Source organism: Stegastes partitus, unplaced genomic scaffold (assembly GCF_000690725.1).
Source record: "Stegastes partitus isolate 25-593 unplaced genomic scaffold, Stegastes_partitus-1.0.2 Scaffold1725, whole genome shotgun sequence".
NCBI lineage: Eukaryota > Metazoa > Chordata > Actinopteri > Pomacentridae > Stegastes > Stegastes partitus.
The window spans coordinates 45,677-64,609 of record NW_007579456.1 but is presented as its reverse complement, the minus strand read 5'-3'; the positions used below and the strand labels follow the sequence as shown (position 1 = coordinate 64,609).

General features: G+C 43.5%; 1 protein-coding gene across 1 annotated transcript; it reads left to right on the top strand.

Annotated features, from left to right (window-relative positions):
* The first annotated feature begins 4,457 nt into the window (after positions 1-4,457).
* On the top strand, positions 4,458-18,440 carry mboat2b (membrane bound O-acyltransferase domain containing 2b). The gene is made up of 13 exons (XM_008301883.1): positions 4,458-4,547; positions 10,275-10,420; positions 12,463-12,540; positions 14,039-14,134; positions 14,274-14,329; positions 14,410-14,464; positions 14,550-14,733; positions 16,227-16,419; positions 16,662-16,765; positions 16,851-16,915; positions 17,149-17,281; positions 17,744-17,895; positions 18,269-18,440. The coding sequence occupies exons 1-13, from the start codon at positions 4,458-4,460 to the stop codon at positions 18,438-18,440; spliced, it is 1,524 nt and encodes a 507-aa protein (XP_008300105.1).
* Positions 18,441-18,933: the final 493 nt, after the last annotated feature.

Here is an 18,933-nt window from a genome sequence, read left to right as displayed (position 1 = left end):
GCTGACTTCTATTTCTTCCTCTGTGCTTTTTCATTGCCGTCATTCAATCCTATCCTGCTCAGACACTCAGCAGTTGCACCATTTCTTTCCTTTCTGTCGCCCTTTTTAACCAGATTCTGACTTTCCTCTGAAATAAAACACAATGTGCAGCCTGCGATCACAGCTGGAGGCTTTTCCAACAGTAATTATTCTCAGTCGATCAATTATTTTGTCCTCTCTTCAACTCACTTTGACTATTATTGATTGTCTGGAAGGATCACTGAAAGGAATAGAGGGGTTTATTTCCAGAGTCCTGAATGAGGTCAAACTCCCAGCGAAGCGGCTGATCAGGACAGCGAGCAGCCATTTACTGATGCTGATTTACAATAAATGTCCTGAAGCGGCTGCAGCTTTTGTTCAGCAGACGGAGGCCATCGAGCCAAAGAGAAATAAACCTGCAGCTCACTGCCATGGAGTCTGTGGTTTGCTACGCATCAGCTGAGTCTGAATGATTTAATTAATTAAAAAATTGTTGAAATCTGATCCACTGGAGTAGAGCATCAAAAATATCAGGTTCTGCAGAAGGACTCTGAGCCAAAATGTTGTTTGAAGACATCAAATGTTTCCGTTTATATTGAGCTCACATACTGTACAGTTATGTTTCATCCAATTATTTCTGTGTTTTTAAATACATACCAAGCAGAAAACTTTCTATTTCAACACAGGAGAATTGTAACACTGCAACCCATATTTATTTTCCTAATTAGTACATCAGACTGAACTGGTTGTTCACTGTACTGCAAAAACAACCGATTCAAATCATTCAGATGTTCTTCTCTGTCTGGTGTCTGTTGAAACAACAACATGTAGAGTATTGAGAGCTGTTGTGGTAAATTATCATCACCTTTTATCCTGACCTTTATTTCTACTCTGTACTTTTCACACTGAGACACATGACCGTAGCCTTGCTAAGATGCACATTTTGTTTAGTTTCCTTTGTGCTATCCTTGGAGAAACCGTAGCATAAAGAGAAACTTCTGAAGGCCGACGTGCACCTGATAGCTGCTCAGCCCACGCTGCAGGCAGCAGACGCACACTCCCTGTTCATGCTGTGTATGTGCACAAACTGCTAGAAAACCGTGTCATCTTATTTTGCTCCTTGTCAGACCTTTTGTGTACAAGCTTTGTCCTTTTTCAGCTGAGAATGAGATTCACTCTGCATTACTTTACTAGACAGCAAAAGGATAAGAGTTGCTCCACTATGTAGCGTCATAAAGTAATTAATGCACAGACAACCTGCTTTTGATTGATCATAGAGAGCTGCAGGGATACAACCAGCAATGGTCCTCCTCCTCGACACACCAGTTTATCTCCGTAGTGCATTTAAAAGCAGGCAGTGGAGACTAAAGTGCAAAACTGAAAGTGCAGGAGAGGCAAACATAGAAATTACAGATTCAAGCAGAAAGACAAAACAAGGCGCTGAAATAGCTCAGATGGAACATAAAGACTTTTAAAAGCAGCACATCTGTGATGGCCACAGCCAGACAGAAGGCTGAAGAGTTCACACACTGACAACCACCACATGTTCTGTTACTTTGAGTTACAGCCCCTTAAATTACACACACACATAGTTTGATGTGTTAAAATAGATTATGAACACTTTGACAACACTGTTTTCTAGATGGAGGGCACACATTGTTTGTCATTTTGCTGTTAATTCATTTCTCTTTACCTGCCTGCTGCTGCTGCTGCTGCTGCATGGCACTTCCTGGTTGGAGAAGAACAAGAGGGCGGAGCTATGGCTTTATTCTGAAGGCCCTCTCACAGACCACATCAAGAGCTCTGACATCATGAGGGAGGATTTGGGTTTCTTTGTATTAGTTTTAGTTGTTGCTTATATAGTTTCCCTCCATGCGTTACATTTGGTCTGATCAGCCGGTATATATGCTGCCCCAGCAGGTCTGTTAGTTAAAGTCCAGTTTGGTTCGCCTTATGTTTCAGTAGAGCTTTATTTTGTTGACCTCTTTTAAAGAGTCCTGCAACTCTGATTTCAGTTGTTTGGTTTTTTTTGTAAAGGTTATTTTTTTTATTTATTTATTTTTTTGGATAAAATAAATCTGTCTTTTGTGAACTCTAAAACTTCTTCTTGATCCACGACAACATCTGAAGACATCAGCGAGCTCCAGGCCACATCCAGACTGAGATGGAGGATAAACTCAACTCAGTAGGTACCTGAACAAAACCCCAAATAAAACCTTAAAATTGGTTCTGGTGAAAAGGAACTGAAGCTCGTGTGATGTGTTGACGTCTTGCTGCTGCGTCCTGGATAGTGTGTATTTTCCACAGCAGGCTGATTAACCGCTGTGGAAAACACACACTATGCTATGCTATGACTCAAAGTAAAGGCATGAAACCAACTTACTGAATTCTTTAAGGCAGAACTGAGAGATGCAAAAAACACCAGAATCCAAGAACTCTTCCAGATACCAGTTTAACATTAGGAGTTAACCCTAAATCTCCAGGTTGTTGTTTTTTTTTTTATTTCTACTGGAAGACAAACCCAGATTCAGTCGGTCGGAGCTGCACAGCCGCGAGGCCGAGATGAACAACTGTGTGGATCAGAGCCAGTTCTGACATTAAAAACTTCCAGTTTCAGGCGTTAGACGTCATCAGCTGAGGACAGAAGCATCTGTTCACTGCTGGAGTCTCTGTGCTAAAGACAGAATCACCGTGAGAGGCTTCTGGGGTATAAATCTAATATCTGTTGCAGCTAAATTAGGTTGAAGGTAAGATCATGTTCTTATTGGTTCACGGTTGCTGTAGATCTGATCTGCTGGAGCCAGCATAAAGATCTGGTGCTCTTGTTATATTTTTCTTATGTTTTGTACATGCCGGTGTTGAAATACTCACTTTTCCCAAATAAATTAAATTAAGAGGTCAAATTCAGATTTTTTTTTTTGCTCTTCAAGATATCTAATACAACAGGCCTGTGTTTTTATCAGAACATTTGATGCTACAAAGATTCTAGGAATAAAAATAGTCATGATGAATTAGCCCTTCAAGCTCCAGGTTATTTTTTTTTTAGATGCCAGCTGAAAAACAGCCGCGTTCGGCCTGTAACAGCTGCACAGCTGTGAGGCCAAACTGAGCGACGCCGGGCTGCAGCATTTAGAAACACAATCACTCTCTGCGTCTCCATCAGCAGGTCGCAGCGAGATCTGGAAAAAAACTCCAGAGCAGCACCAGTAACCCCAGTACAAAGCTCCAACTGGTCGGGCAGGACTCATGTTACAGTTACGTCTTCTTATAATTGATTGATTTCATTTTTTTAGAGGTAAAACGCATCTGGAATTAGTGAAAAGCATCTTCCTGACAGCAGAATGACACATCAGACCATAAAAAACACCACAATTCAAGTTGATTATCACAGAAACTAAAGCTGCTCTTGGAATTTTTATTTATTTTTTTTCTCTAATCAATTAGTTTCAAATGAAATATCTGTCATCTGATCGGTTAATCAGCTCGAGTCAGAAGAGTTCATGAATCCTCAGGAGATGAAACCAAAGCGACACACTATTGAATTAAACTATTTATAGACTATAGACATATATGTAGCAGAGACATAAACAATAATGCAACAAACAAACAAACAAGAGGCTTAAAAACACAAATAATCTGTTTTCAAATGAAAAAGAGAAGAACAGAAGGATTCAAAGAAGCAAAAAAGCTCTGTGGTGTGATGATTTTTTAGTTTTTCCTCATCTGATGTGATCATAAACCAGTAATTTAAGACTGTAAAGACGAAATATGACAAACTGCTAATATTCAGGAACACGTTTTTCCACATTTCTGGACCAAACAATTCAAGACTGCGCTCTGTTGTTGTGTTTACAGCCAGGATCAGGTCAGTTTGACTATTCACTGAACTGCCACTTAGACCCTGGAGGCCAGAAGAACACAAAAGGAGTAGAAAGAGGACAAAAACACTGAGGAGGGATGATGGTGAAGAGGAGGAGGAGGAGGAGGAGGAAAACATAGGAGAGAGTGAAGATAGAAGAAGAATCATGGAGAGAAAGGAGAAGATTGTGGGGAAAAGAGAGAAAGTAGGGGAGGGGAGGCCATGGAGGAGACAGAAGGAGGGAGGGAAGGAGAGTCTGAGGGGGAGGAAGGAGAATAAAGGAATAAAAGGGGAGTAAAGCAGATGGAGATGTGTGGAGGAGGAAGAGGAGAAGAATGAAAGCGGGAGGAGGGACCAGAGAGATGGATGTGGGGGAGGAGAAAGAGGGGGTATCAGAGGGAGGAGGGGGAGGCAGACAGACGGGGTGAGGAGGAGGAGGAGGAGGAGGAGGAACAGGAAGAAGAGGAGGACGCACAGACACACGGACAGACTGCCGGCGGATCACGGAGCCTCCGCCGCCGCCTCTGAGCTGCTGCAGCCGGACACAGAAGCAGCACACCCCGGCCGCAGACACGGAGCCATGGCCGATGAAGGCGCCCCATCTACGGCCTGCACCGGCTCCAGCCTGCTGCAGCCGGTCAGCGAGATCACCAACCTGCCGCTGGACCAGGTAAGAGCCGCCGGGACGTCTCCTGCACATCAGCCCCGGGGGCCGAGCCTCGGAGCCGCGGCGGCGGCCGCTCCGGAGCTCCGGGGCGGGGACCGGGGCTGCTGGGCTCGGATAACCGGGGTGGTGGTGAGGAGGGGTGGAAGCGACGGGAAGCGGCCGGAGCGAGCAACACAAAAACGGCGGTGTGAGAAATGAAGAGGGCGGGTGAGAGGGGAGGTTTGTTAAAATGGATGGAGGCCTCGGATGTGTGGCTGGGTCGGTCCGTCTGTGCGGGTTTGTGCGGGAGGAGGTCTGGAGGCTTCACGAGCTGAGCCTGAGCAGGAGGCTCACGGAGCAGATCCCTGAGCATCCACAAGATCCCAGAATCATGTAGATGACAGGAGAGCTTCATCCATCAGCATCTGTGAGGAGGAGGAGGAGGAGGAGGAGGAGGCGTGTCTGATCCCAGCAGCAGGAGAACCTCATCAATATCTGCCTGCAAGGATCAAATATGATCATTGATTATTAGCAGACAGCTGGGCCAATCACTGATCAGCCTGAACACACGAATTAGGTAAAAACAATGAAGAGGGAATATTGTCTGCAATAATCTGGCAGCTGCTGGTACTCAGAGTGTACAAATACTCCATTACTATGAAAAAATACTCCCAGTTCAATACTTGGAAGTATAAGAAGCAAGACCTGCCCTGTGGCTGATATAATAAACCACATTATTGATCCTAATCAGCAGCAGCAGCAGCAGTCATGGCTGGATTACTGAGCAGCCTGTTGGGCCGGAGCCCAAAGAGTCACGGGGTTCTGGTCCGGAGCCTCTGAAGTGACGGTTAACAGTTTATGTTGGCAAGTCGATCAAAGAGCCACAACGAGACGCAGCTACAAAGAGCCACGAAACGGTGACCAAAAAAAAACAGACAAGTGACTACAAAGAGAGTCAGAAAGACCTGAAAGAGAAGCAAAATGAAGAGACCCAGAATGACCAAACGGATCCACAAACAGACCAAAGTTCATGAGCTGAGTTTGCAGACGTTCAGGTTCTTCTTCACTCGTGTTTCTACTCGTTTCCATGCAGGGCAGGTGGGGGGCCTTTTACAAGTCTGGGCTCAGGGGCCCACGGCAGCAGTTCCTCCTGTTGCAGCTGTTTGAACTACGTTTTATATCGACACGCTGTTCAGCTCAGCCGTTGCCCAACAGGCCCCTTCAAGGAGCCCCGAGTCCACAAAGTCAACTTTGCTGTTTGTGAAAATGAAACCAGAACTTTATCATCGCCATCGTGTGAAGCTGCAGACGAACATGGAACGATGTGACACTTTCACAAGTTTCCACCGTACAGACGGATGTTTTGAAGCCGTCAGCCTGCAAAAACTAATCAGTTAATTTATCAAATAACCAACAAACTGATGAAATAGTCGTTTGTTGCAGGAGTTGTTGTTTGATTCTTCAGCCTGGACTCCTTTGGTCAACTTACCTTTCTACTTCTACATTCTGCTGCAGGACTAATGATCATTTATATTGTTGATTAATCTTTTCTTGGCCTTTTTCTTAAATGCCTTTATTCCAGAGGACAGGACAGGACAGGTAGGGAGAGGAGTAGGGAAGGACATGCGGCCACTCAGCGATGGGTCGGACTCAACACCCGCTATACAAGGGCCACCTGCTCAACCAGTTGAGCTACTGGGGCGCCCCTGAATCCCAGTTGAGGAAAACACACAAAGTCCCAGAGTCCAAGGGGACGTCTTCAGATTCTGTTCAAGCTCCGCTCAAAACTACAAAATATTAGAATTATAGTCGTTCAGAGAAAACCAACAGATCAGTTTTGATGTTTCACATTTTATTCTCTAAAAAGCTAAACTGTTAATCAGTTATTGAAACAGCCGATGATTGAATTCTGTCGATTTGTTGTAAATTGTACTTTTGGCCAAAGTAGAAAGAAAGAACCCCAAAACAATATGAAAAGATACTCATAAGGCTGACACCAGAGGTTCACTGTATAGAAAGATATATAACCTTTCGTTCTCACTGTCCGACATTAAATGTGACTCAAGTTTTCCTGTTTTATGTCAGATTTTCTCATGTTGTCACAAAAGGAAGCAGCGTGTTTGAGGTGAGCCTTAAAATACATCCACAGGTGTGTCTCCAGTTAACTCAGTGAACCTATCAAAAGCTTCCAAAGCCATGACATCATCATCTGGGCTTTCCCAAATAGTTTGAAGGCATCTTCATGTATGTAAACTTCTGACTTTGAAGAAAGTAATAAAAAAGATTCTCTCTCTCATTATTCTGGTGTTTAGCAAATAGAAATAATGTTGGTAATCCTAACTGACCTAAAGCAGGAAAAGTTTAGTCTGATTTAATGTCAGACAGCGAGAAAAAAAAGAAAGTTTCATGTCTTTTAAACTGTGTGGTTTCAACTATAAAGATGATTTAAAGCTGACTGCTTATTTTGAGATAACTATAATGAAAATGTATTGTACAATCCCTAAATTAACAGGAATGAAAAAAATCTAACCACTGAAGTAAAGAAGAGAAAGAATCAGGTCTAAAATCACAAACAACAAAAACAGCACTTCCCAATACGTTCCATCTGTCAGTAAAGATATCAGGATAAATGAAGCCACAAGAAACAAAAGGAAAATAAACTGAACCGAAATGTGGAGTTTGTTTAGTGAGCGAGGCCTAAAATCAGGCTGATAAACACATCTGTAGGTAGAAATACGAGTGAAATAACACTGGAAACAAAAACCTGTTCAGTCTGACAAAGACGATAAAAACGGCTTTAATATCTGATGGATGATCAACACACAGGAAACACAGAGTACCAGTCATCCAGTAAAACCACATCGTCCTCCTCGCAGGTGATACCATCAGCCGTGTAACAGGTAGACGTTGCTGCGCTCCGATTGGCCGAGAGCCAGGCCTCCGGTGACCCGGTTGAATCCTGATGATCCAGATCCTGGATCAGGTGACCCACACCGTTTGTTCCACTGCTACTTCTTGAAACAAACTCAGGACATGGATCCTCTAAACCAGCTGCTGGTTTACTGGTTTTACTGGGAAACACTGAGCTCACACTGGTCTGGAGTTCATTTAAAGTCAACATCTGCGCCGTGAGAATGTTTGGATCGTTATTCTCACAGTTTAATCGTAACAACTGGATGTTTCTTGAAGACGTTCCACCTCTCATCCAAGAGGCTTCATCAGCTCTGACTGACTCGTTGGGAGCTCCACATACTTATATCCTAAAGGAGACGTTAACACCTGAATGTCACGTGTTGAAGATGAAGGCTCTTGGATGAGAGGGGAAACGTCTTCAAGGAACTCAAGCAAGTCCAGTTGCTACGATTAAACTGCTGTGACCTGGATGAATCTTCACAGACATGTTTGGATCGTTGTTGTCCAGCTGCTGAGAACGAAAACCAGAACCTCAGACATGACGTGGTGCTGAACAACGACTACTGAGACATTCCTTTTACACATTGAGACCTTCTTGTAGTGTTCTCTTTGTGACACCAGCAGTCGACTCCTGCTGCTGCAAAACAAACCCAGATACCTTCCAGGCCTTCAGGACTCCTCCATGTTGGGTCCCTGCAGCCTGGTCCTGCACAGAGAGTCAGTGGAGTCCAGCTCTGCAGCTTCAGACTGGATCAGTGGGACAATTTGTGTTCGTTTGGGCCAGATGTGGAAGTTTTTCTTCCCTAAACACAGCGAGCGGCCACAGGTAGCAGCGGCAGACGTTTTGAACGTCTGACAGTAATCACTCAGTTTACACGGCGTCCATTATTCATGACGGACACGTCGACACATCGCCTCGGTTTACAGCCAGATCAGATGCTGCTGAACGCAACAAATATCATGTAAATACTCTCTGAATACGGCACAGCTGCTGCTGATGGTACTCTGTGGATACTGCACAGATGCTGGAGAAATACTCAGTAAATATCCTGCAGAAAGACGAAGAGCCTCCTCTCTCCATCCATCTTGTGTTGTTCACTGAACAGCAGCGTTAATTGACTCTTTCAGCTCAGTGACCTGTGTGACCCTCTGACTGCAGCTCGCTGCGCTTCATGACGACAATAACGGACGCGTTCTCTCACATCCTTCACTGCAGGACAACGCCGAGTAAAGTCCGCTAAAGTCAACGTCCGGCATTAAAATGTGTGTTTCATGTGAAATCCTGTGTTATGGGCAAAATGTGGCGGAGCAACTTGTTTGTTTTATATTTTGTTGTGATTGTTTGTGTCTCGTTGTGGTTGTTTTGTGTATTTTGCTGCTGATTTAAGTCTCTTTGTGATTGTTTTGCGGCTGTTAGTTGTTGTTTTATGTCTCTGTGGTCATTTTGTTGTCATCGTGGTTGTTTTGTGTCTCATTGTGGTCATCTTGTGTATTTTGCTGCTGATTTAAGTCTCTTTGTGATCGTTTTGCGTCTTTTCGTTGTTGTTTTACGTCAGGTTGTAATCATTTTGCAGTTTTTGTGGTCATCTTGTTTGTCATTGTGTTTGTTTTGCGTCTCTTTGTGGTCATTTTGTGTATTTTGCTGCTGATTTGAGTCTCTCTGTGATCGCTTTGCGGCTTTTCGTTGTTGTTTTACGTCTGTTTTTGGTCATTTTGCAGGTTTTGTGGTCGTCTTGTTTGTCATTGTGGTTGTTTTCTGCCTCTGTTGTTGTTTGGTGTCTCCTTGTGATTGTTTTGCATCTTTTCGTTGTCGCTCTGTGTCTCGTTGTGATCATTTTGCAGTTTTTGTGGTCATTTTGTTTGTCACTGTTGTTGTTTTGTGTCCCTTTGTGGATATTTTGTATCTCATTACTGATGTTTGATTTGTATACCTCCATACAACCAACAGCTTCAGCTTCATCTGTGTTTTGCCTCTTCTCATCTTTTGTGTATTTTTGCAGACGGGCACGTTGATCTGTCGTCTCTTCGCTGTCTTTTTATGGTTCTTTTGACGTCTCTTTTTAGTCATTTTATGTTTCTTTGTGGTGGCTTTGCATCCTTTTCTTTGTGTTTCGCTTCTCCTCATCATTTTGGATCTCTTTGTGTTTGTTTTGTTTCTGTGGTCATTTTGGATCTCACTGGAGATGTTTTGGGTCTTTGTGTCTCTTTGAAATACTTTCAAACTAAACGTCTTTGAGCCTTGCCAGGGACCTGTGGTGTCCGTGGGCTCTAACCCTGTACATGATTATTTATTATACGTAGTTAAAGCAGGTCTAGATGAACACCAGCGAGCGTTGGTGCTGTTGTTTGCTTGAGGTGAAGCAGGTGTTGAACGAATCTCTGCAGAGTTAAAAAAAAAAAAACCTAAATGAACCTTAAACGTAATGCAGTGAACCTGATACGTGTTAATGGGGGACTGAGAAGCTCTTTGGAAAGAAGCTGTGTAAAAATGCAGCTCTTAGCTTTTCTGGTCAGATTAAGCGTCCTGATGGAGCGGACCGCTGGGCTTCCTGATGGTTTTACTGAACGCTCAGCTTTTCCTCTCGGACACCTCTGGACTGTAGATGGATGGATTTTGTGTGATGTAATCTGTCTCGTGGACAGCAGGTCTTGGCTCGCCAACTATAAATATCTTCTGAAGGTCTAATTTTATCAGTAGAGACGTCAGAGACTTTGAGTCAACAGAGTTCAGCCTCAAACAGCCGTGAAGTGCTGCTGCTGCTGTTAACGACGTAACCGGTGATGCTCCTCCAGCCTGACCTGTACAAACCTCTCTTCCCCCTCTGCTTGTGTCTGCAGGTGAACTTTGTGGTGTGTCAGCTCTGTGCTCTGATCTCAGCCTTCTGGTTTCGTCTCTTCCTCCATCCCAGTAAAACCAGTCCCTTCATCAGACATGTGGTGGCGACTGTACTGGGACTCTACTTCGCTTTGTTCTGCTTCGGATGGTAAGATGGACTACGATGCTGGATTTCTACCAGTCCTCTGAACCCAAAGCAGTTTCTGGGTTTTGCTTTGCTCCTGTTACAGTTTTACTCTCTGTGGGCTCATTTTATAGACAATATAAAGTCCTGCTTAGAATAAAGTCGATGGAAACGGCACAACAAATGAAGTACAGAGAAGAAATTAAAATTCAAGTTTAATTTCTTTGATCATTTATTTTACAAAAATTGAAAAACAATTGAGATTCCTATGTACAGCATCTTTCCAAGTGCCCACAGGTGTCACCAACACTGGAAGGAACTGTGAGCTCCACATGCTGTAGACAGGCTGATTGACTTGTAGGTGTTTCCACACTAATGTTTGCTTCGGCTCTAGAAACATTTCCCACCATCCATCCATCCATTTTCTATACACTGCTTAATCCTCATTAGGGTCGCGGGGGGGCTGGAGCCTATCCCAGCCGACTTAGGGCGAAGGCAGGGGACACCCTGGACAGGTCACCAGTCCATCGCAGGGCCACACTTAGAGACAGAGACAGACAACCAAGCACACTCACATTCACAACTACGGACAATTTAGAATCACCAATTAATATTAACCTGTCCCTTTTTGGACTGTGTGGGAGGAAGCCGGAGAACCCGGAGAGAACCCACGCTGCACGGGGAGAACATGCAAACTCCACGCAGAAAGATTCCGGTGCCCCCACCGGGACGCGAACCGGCAACCTTCTTGCTGCGCTACCAACTGCGCCACCTTGCAGCCCGATTTCCCACCATGCTGAATGCATCTTCAGACAATTTACAGACAACTTACTCTCTGTATCTGGTTTCTGAGTCATGCTGCATTATTTTATGGTTTCATTTCGCTCTCTGCCTCTCTATTTTGCTTCTATACTAGTCTCCTGCACAGCCTGCAGTTCAGTTGAATATTTATTCAGCGTTGTCACGTGACTTCTGATTGAAGCTGAGTCAACCATCACCTCTTATTGGCACTAAGGAGTGTAGAGCTTATTTTATTTGAGGAGTATTTTGGCTTTTTTTTTTTGGAATGAAACACGTAGAATCAAGAGATTTAGCTAAAATATCACGATTTTAAGAATATGTTTGACAGTTGTTCTGGATGGAACCATATGTCAACGTGATACGCTCATTGATTGTTGTAAGTCAAAAATCTGATGATTATCTTTGATTTTACTGTTTCTGGCTGTGAAATGCTGTATTTTCGATGACTTTCAAACTTGCTGATGGGTTTTGGGGTTAACAGATTTAAATCTGTTCTCTCAAACTGACTCAGGTCTGTAGTGTTTCATTTTTTTTTAAAAATCTACCCGTCGGGTCTTTGATGGACAAACCAGGATGTTTCTCTACTGACAACAAACCCTGGGGTTTGTCAGCCTTTGGTTACAGTTGGTTCATGTAATTTTCCACAAATATAAACATTGAAAAGTCGACTTAAAATGTGTTCATATACAGTTGAAACCAGAAGTTTACATTCACTGAATGAAAAGACACAGAAGCTTTTTCCTTCTCACTGTCTGGCATTAAATCAGACTAAACTTTTCCTGTTTTTGGTCAGCTAGGATTACCGACATTATTTGTTTGCTAAATGATGACATCATCATCTGGGCTTTCCCAAATAGTTTGAAGGCATCTTAGTGGATGTAAACTTCTAAATTTTAAGAAAGTAATAAAAAAAAAATCTAAAAATCTCTAAAAATTTCTCTCTCTCATTATTCTGGCATTGAGCAAATAGAAATAATTTTGTTTATCCTAACTGACCTGAAACAGGAAAAGTTTAGTCTGATTTAATGTCAGACAGTGAGAAAAAAAAGTTTTATGTCTTTTTACACAGTGGATGTAAACTACTGGTTTCATCTGTGTGTGTTTTTGAAGAAGCAACTCTTTAAATGTTAAAATCCATCCCAACTAAACTTTATGCACAGAAATCACTTGAAGTTACAAGGATAAAGATAACAATCAATTGTCTTTTAACAGTGTTCATGTCAACCTGTTTTACCTGTGATTGTTGTGTTTCCTCTGTTCTGCAGGTATGCTCTTCACTTCCTGGTTCAGAGCGGACTCACCTACGGAATCATGATCCTGACCGGAGTGGAACACATGCACAAGTAAGCTTCAAAAACAAAGTCCATGAATCACAGCTTCATCTTGGATCCCTATAAAGAAAATCACTGTTTTAGTGAAGGTTTGTTGTGGTGGATCCACTGTTCATAGAGGAATCACTGTTAATGAGCTCAGAAATAAACCAAAGTCTCAGTCAGATCCAGTAAGTTCAGAGTTTATTCTGATGGAGATGGATTTCTATTCCCTCTGACATCCCTCAGAGGGAATCAGTCCAAATCTGTTTCTTTAATCGCAAATCATACAGAGGATGTAATTCAGAGAAGGATTAACACTGTCATAAAAAAACAATCTGAAACCTTGACTACCAAATTATTACATAAAAAACACCTAAAAAGTGATGCATTGATGAAGAGACACGTTAAAGGTTGCAGCGGTTTTAAAGTCCACTGCTCAGGAGATGTTTCTCACTTCATCTGGGCTGTTATCAGATATAAGGGCGAACACGTCTGGGACTAATTCATGGTACCCGGGGTGCTTTTAATCCATGCCCCCTACCAAACAAATCTCTGTTTGCGTCTTGTAAGATTTGTCGGTGCAAAACAGACGACTGTCCAGGGGACCAAAATGGCACCTGTTTATCCACGTCCACTGGTTTTGGCAGTCAGAATCATTCTGAATGTGTTTGGCCCAAAGGTTTTTATTTTAAAAGTTGTACTTGAGAAACAGATTCCTACATAAAGTCGTGTTTCATCTGATAGCCACAAGCTCAGACATGTTCAGTCTTGTTCCAGGTCAGGAAGCCTCCTTAAACTGGACATACTGGGAACTTGGAGGTAGCCGTCATGTCAGAAACAGCAAATATTCTGTTAACTAGAGCAATGTATGGCTCTAAGCAATCTGCCAGCAGAGTAAAGATGACTTGATAAGTTTTCTTGGAGCATAAAAATGCATCAATTAAACATGAGTGTACTGAGCAGCCAGGAGTTTACATCAAGTCCTTATAACATGAAGCTGCTGCAGCTTTAACTGAGCCAGAATCTACACAATATGTATTTTAATTCAACCTAAGTGATCTACAAAGGTCTGAACAATAGAAATAGTTCGTTCTCTAGTGAAACTTGAACCTTTCAAGCAAACAAAAATCACTTGACGGAAACTAAAACTTGGTCAAATCTTAAAGATGAACAAAAAAAGATCAGATCTGACTAAGTGAGCATACACTCTCAGAAGTACAAGCTTTACATGCGTCAAAGTGGAGGATCTCATCGTCAGACTGATTTATTGATGGAAAACCTCTTGAGTTACCCTGAAACTGGTCCCGCTCCTATTTATCTTTGATGAGAAGAATCCGATGGCATCACCCTGGAATAAGATTTCTGTTTTTGCGGAGTGACCTGACTCAGCTGGTCATTGTCCCGACGTCATACCTGCTCTGCAGAGGATGAGCCCTGCACATGTTCATGATGTTTCCTGTAGCTCAGGACAGACTGCGTATTTCCAGCTCTGAAGTCGTGTCGTTAAATGATGGCCTGTTTTCTGCAGATACTGCCTCCTGGTGGCTCTCAGCTATCTGAGTCTTTGTCAGATCACTCGGGTCTACGTCTTCGACTACGCCATGTACTCTGCTGACTTCACAGGGTAACAGCACACTCACATCTGATTACACCTGTCTGCTCACATTGGCTCTGAGTTATGGTCACACCAGCCTGTCAAGCATCTCTAGCAGATCCTTAGTGAAGTCAACTCTTTGTCCTCACTGCTGTTATTCTCTCTCCAGCCCAATGATGGTGATAACACAGAAGATCACCAGCCTGGCGTTTGAGATCCACGACGGTAAGCTTCAAACAGAGCTGCTGGACTTTGGATGTTTGTCACTCAAAACTGCGACTTACTCTCAGTTTGCTGTCTGACAGGAATGGCTCGAAAAGAGGAACATCTGACGGCTGGGCAGAAGATTCTGGCGATAAGGTTTGTCTCGCTGTGTTTGAGGTTGAGTCTGAAGATGCTGAGCCGCTGTGGTGAGCAGAGCTGACTGGTGTGTCTGTTTGCTCAGGAGGATGCCCAGTCTGCTGGAGTACTTCAGCTACAACTGCAACTTCTTGGGGATCCTGGCCGGACCCACCTGCTCCTACAACGACTACATCGCCTTCATAGAGGGAGACCCCCGTCGCCATAGAGACCAGGAGGCCGACAGGAAGTCCAACTGCAAGCTGAGGCAGAGCGAGCCCTCGCCAAATGTAGGTCACATGACCGCCTCGGCTCCGATGCTCTCAGAGCCTGTTTAAAGCTCTGCCTCTTGTTGTGAAACCAGAGCAGCTCCATTCATTATTCAGAGGAGTGATGCAGACAAAGTGTCCACTCAGTGACCAGACTCTGTTAAAACCACACAAACTGTTTATGATGGAAGAAAACAAAGTCCTCCAATGTAAACGACAGCACAGGTGGTCCGTCCCTCTGACACAACCAGACGGTACATAAAAGATGGACGTAGCTGGTGGGTCTGAAGCCAAGAACGAAGAGTCTGTGCTCTTCTTCACAGCCAGCAGGGGGCGACTCCTCTGGTCGCAAAAAGAAATCTGAATGTATAAATGTCTATGAATCTAACTCTTCCTTGGTTTGTTAACTCAGTAAACATCTTCCAAATGAGTCGATGGTTTATGCTCAGCATAGATTTTAATTCCGTTAATTACCGTCCCATTCAGAGTAAAGTAGATGATGAAGCTTCAGGGCAGCACTGCCTTGTGATTGACAAGCTATCTCATCGTGTCCTTGGGTTCTCCAGTCAGATCCACCCCCAGTTGTTTACATCCGGTTTCAGAAGATCAAGATGGCAAAAGGCCAAACTCGAGGCTTCACAGCAGTGATAAACAAACAGATGGGGGGTTTGGTTTGGTTGAAGGAAAGATTCTGGTTTGGGTTGGAATAAGTACTCTGTAAGAGTTAGACAATCCACATTGAAGTTCTAAACAGTGGTTAAAGAAACAGCATTTAATGAGTTGAAGACAGGAAAAAAACACCAGTCTCCGGGTTAAAGTCGGCCCATCCATCCACCCCGGCCTCCTCCCTACACTCACCTTGTAGGTTTGTAACTGTATCACCTGACTTTATGCGAGGCCTCGGCCATAAAACGATAGCAGTAAGTACCTGCAATCAATGTCAGTAAGAAATCATCAGAAAAGTTTGATAGTTTTACGTAAAAGGATTCAATGCAATCCACGGTATAAGTGCGTAACACGCTGTCTCATAAACAGCCTGTTATCTTCCTTGATAATGGAGTGTGCTACAAGTGACACAAACAGACGATCATTTACCAGTTTTACTAACAAATTGTAATCGAAAAAGTTCAGGTCGGCACAGCACTAAAACGAGACGTGGCGGTAGGTCTCTAGCTCACTAGCATAGCGGCTGTTTTTTGGTTTGGGTCGAAGTTCGTGAAAGCCATTGCAGTGGTTTAGCCATCGCTTGCATTCAGCTGTTAGTGAGCGGCGTCGGCATTTAGATTCATGAACACCCGCAGACAGATTCTTAAGTTGTATTGGTAGCACTAAAAGTCAGTCAATTAGAAAAGCACAAATAAGATGAATGTAAAGTTAAGTAATTTGCTCGTCCTGACGTTCTTTTTAATGATGAACTATAAGAAGTGGCTAAATTTGGTGGTGATAGATCTTTCAGCTGTACTGCCCAGACAAATTGTCTGAAACTAAATGAGAATCATTTTGTTTCCCCTCAGATGGAGGTCGTCCGTAAAGTTGCCACCTCCTTCTTCTGCCTCCTGGTCTTTCTGTCGGTGTGTAAGGTTTTCCCCGTGGAACGAAACATTGATGACAACTTCATCGCCAACACGCCGTTCTATGCTCAGGTGGTCTACCTGTACCTGTCCATGGTGACCACCAGACCCAAGTATTATTTTGTGTGGACACTCGGTGAGTGAATGAAACTTGAATCCTTTCTTTATGTCTGGACAGTGGATCCACAGAGTGTACTGATAGTTTTCATGCTACGAAATCCAACAGAATAAGCTTTTGTTCTGATAAACACCACCGACTGCCACAGCTGGTTGGTCAGACGAAAGGACAAAAATAATATGCGTATGACATACACAGAGTAGGCATCTAAAATTTTATCTTAACTGGTCTGACATCAGCCTGTATTACCCATCCAACAGCTGATGCCATCAACAACGCTGCTGGCTTTGGCTTCAATGGCTACGACAGTGACGGCTCTCCTCGCTGGGACCTCATCTCCAACCTGAGGATCCTTAACATCGAGGTCAGGACAGTCAGGGATCTGGACTTCATACACTGTGAAACGATTTGATTTGTAGTCAGTCTGATCAATCTGTGTTTGTTTCCAGTTTGCCACCAGCTTCAAAGTTTTCCTTGACAACTGGAACATTCAGACGGCACACTGGCTCAAAAGGTCCGAATGCATTTACTCTGTTTTAGGGGCTGATTTTTCAGCACTAAATCTGCTTTCTTTATAGTTGTTTTGGTTTCTTTGGGGTTGTTCGGTGTCTTTTTGTGGTTTTTGGCTGGATATTTTACATTGTTTACGTGTACAATTTATGAACCTGCCTGATGTAACCAGCTGTACATAACATGCACAGACTGCTGTTTGTTTGTGACCTCTGACCTCTGACCTCTGCTTAACAGAGTGTGTTACGAGCGATGTCCCTACCACCCCACAGCAGCCACCTTCATCCTGTCAGCCATGTGGCATGGAGCCTATCCAGGATACTACCTCACCTTCCTCACCGGCATCGTCGTCACGCTGGCTGCCAGAGCGGTGAGCTGTTCTGTTAACTTTTTGCTGGTATCTTAGTCGTCAACTATTAGCTTAGGGAGCCCACTGACTGCTGACCATTTTATAGGGTGTAACAATTGTAAGTTAACATTGAGGCAGCACTACAGGACGGCAAACACACAATATAGTGCGCAGTTAATCATTTCAGACACAGCAAAACTGTTAGCCTAGGAGTCCACTAATTCTTAATTGTTAGTTTATGAGCCCACTGTTAGCTTTCGAGCCTAGCAACTGGTAACAGTTAGTTGATTAAACCCAATAACGATTGCCCATTAACTGATGACCTCGTTAAGTCACTGTTAGCTGTTAGCTGACGACCCCCTGTTGGTACGACACATTTAAAATTATTGTTGTGTCTAAGCTAGCACTGTCAAGTGGCTCTCATGATTTTAAATGTATTTTTTGCCGTTATCTGAATAAAAATCTTGTCTTCCTCCCCTAAAGGTGAGACACAACGTTCGGCCATACTTCCTACAATCACCCACCCACAAAGTGGTCTATGATGTCATCACGTGGGCGGCCACTCAGATCGCCATCTGCTACACAGTGGTGCCTTTTGTCCTGTTGTCTGTGGGTCCATCGATAAAGTTTTACAGGTTCGTACGTCAGCCAGGTTGAAGTTTTACTTTTCACATCACCAAGTGTTTATTGTCATGGTAATTTCAGATGTTTCTGAGCTCTATACAGCTACCTTACCTTAACATGCAGATTATTGTTTTCACCCTACTATTTTCACTTTGACATGAAAGAGTCTTTTTTTTTTGTAAATTCTTGTTAAAAAATCCACATTCTAGTTGCAATGACTCAAAGTTATAAACCAATGAAGGAGGAAAACATCCAAGGGAGGAATTACTTTAATTCTAACAGATGTATCACAAGCTATCATACAGTTATTTATTAATTACACACGTCACAAACTCTGGAACCTGTCAGCGGCTTCACCTCGCGTCTCCTCCTTCCTCCCTGCAGGTCGTGGTACTTCAGCCTCCACATCGGTTGTGTTCTGCTGGCCGTGGCGTTGCCTGTCAAACCGAGACATCTCCGCCTCAAAGACCAGCAGAAGAGAACCCTCCAAGAGTCAGCTCAGCACCACCTGGAGGGTTCAGACAGCAACTGCAGCCAGAAGGAAAAAACCACATGAGACAGAGGACAAAGAATATTCATGGACAACGTCATATTTCCATGACAAGGTGAACCGTCACAGGGAGCTGCCTGCTAGCCTGGGTACAGAAACTTAATGGGCAGTACTGTAATATTTGGGACATTGGGATGAAAATAGACCCTGTGTTGTACCAAGTCTTTAAAAAGGAAGTGCGACTGCCAGGATAGTGTCTGGACTCAAGCGGTTTTTGGGTCTGTCGGCAGATTTAGACAAATCTGCGATGTTGGAGGATATATATATATAAATACATACTGTGTGTGAATCAATACAAACTGCCCTGAACTGTCATGGCCACCTGCGCTGAAGTGACTCCACTTTCTTCCTGACACCTGCGAACTGTTGATCTGCAGGTATGAGTGAATAAAGGAAGGGAAGAAAACGAAAGGATGAATAGGAAGGAAGTAGATGGATGAGTGAATGAATGAATGAATGAATGAATGAATGAATGAATGAATGAATGAATGAATGAAAA

What these genes read in the sequence shown, in the direction of transcription:
- mboat2b (XM_008301883.1), top strand. Translation starts at nt 4,458, where the DNA reads ATGGCCGATGAAGGCGCCCCATCTACGGCCTGCACCGGCTCCAGCCTG. An exon ending in CCAACCTGCCGCTGGACCAG is followed by an intron (nt 4,548 to 10,274) that starts GTAAGAGCCGCC and finishes TTGTGTCTGCAG; the next exon opens with GTGAACTTTGTGGTGTGTCA. An exon ending in TGAGGATCCTTAACATCGAG is followed by an intron (nt 16,766 to 16,850) that starts GTCAGGACAGTC and finishes GTTTGTTTCCAG; the next exon opens with TTTGCCACCAGCTTCAAAGT.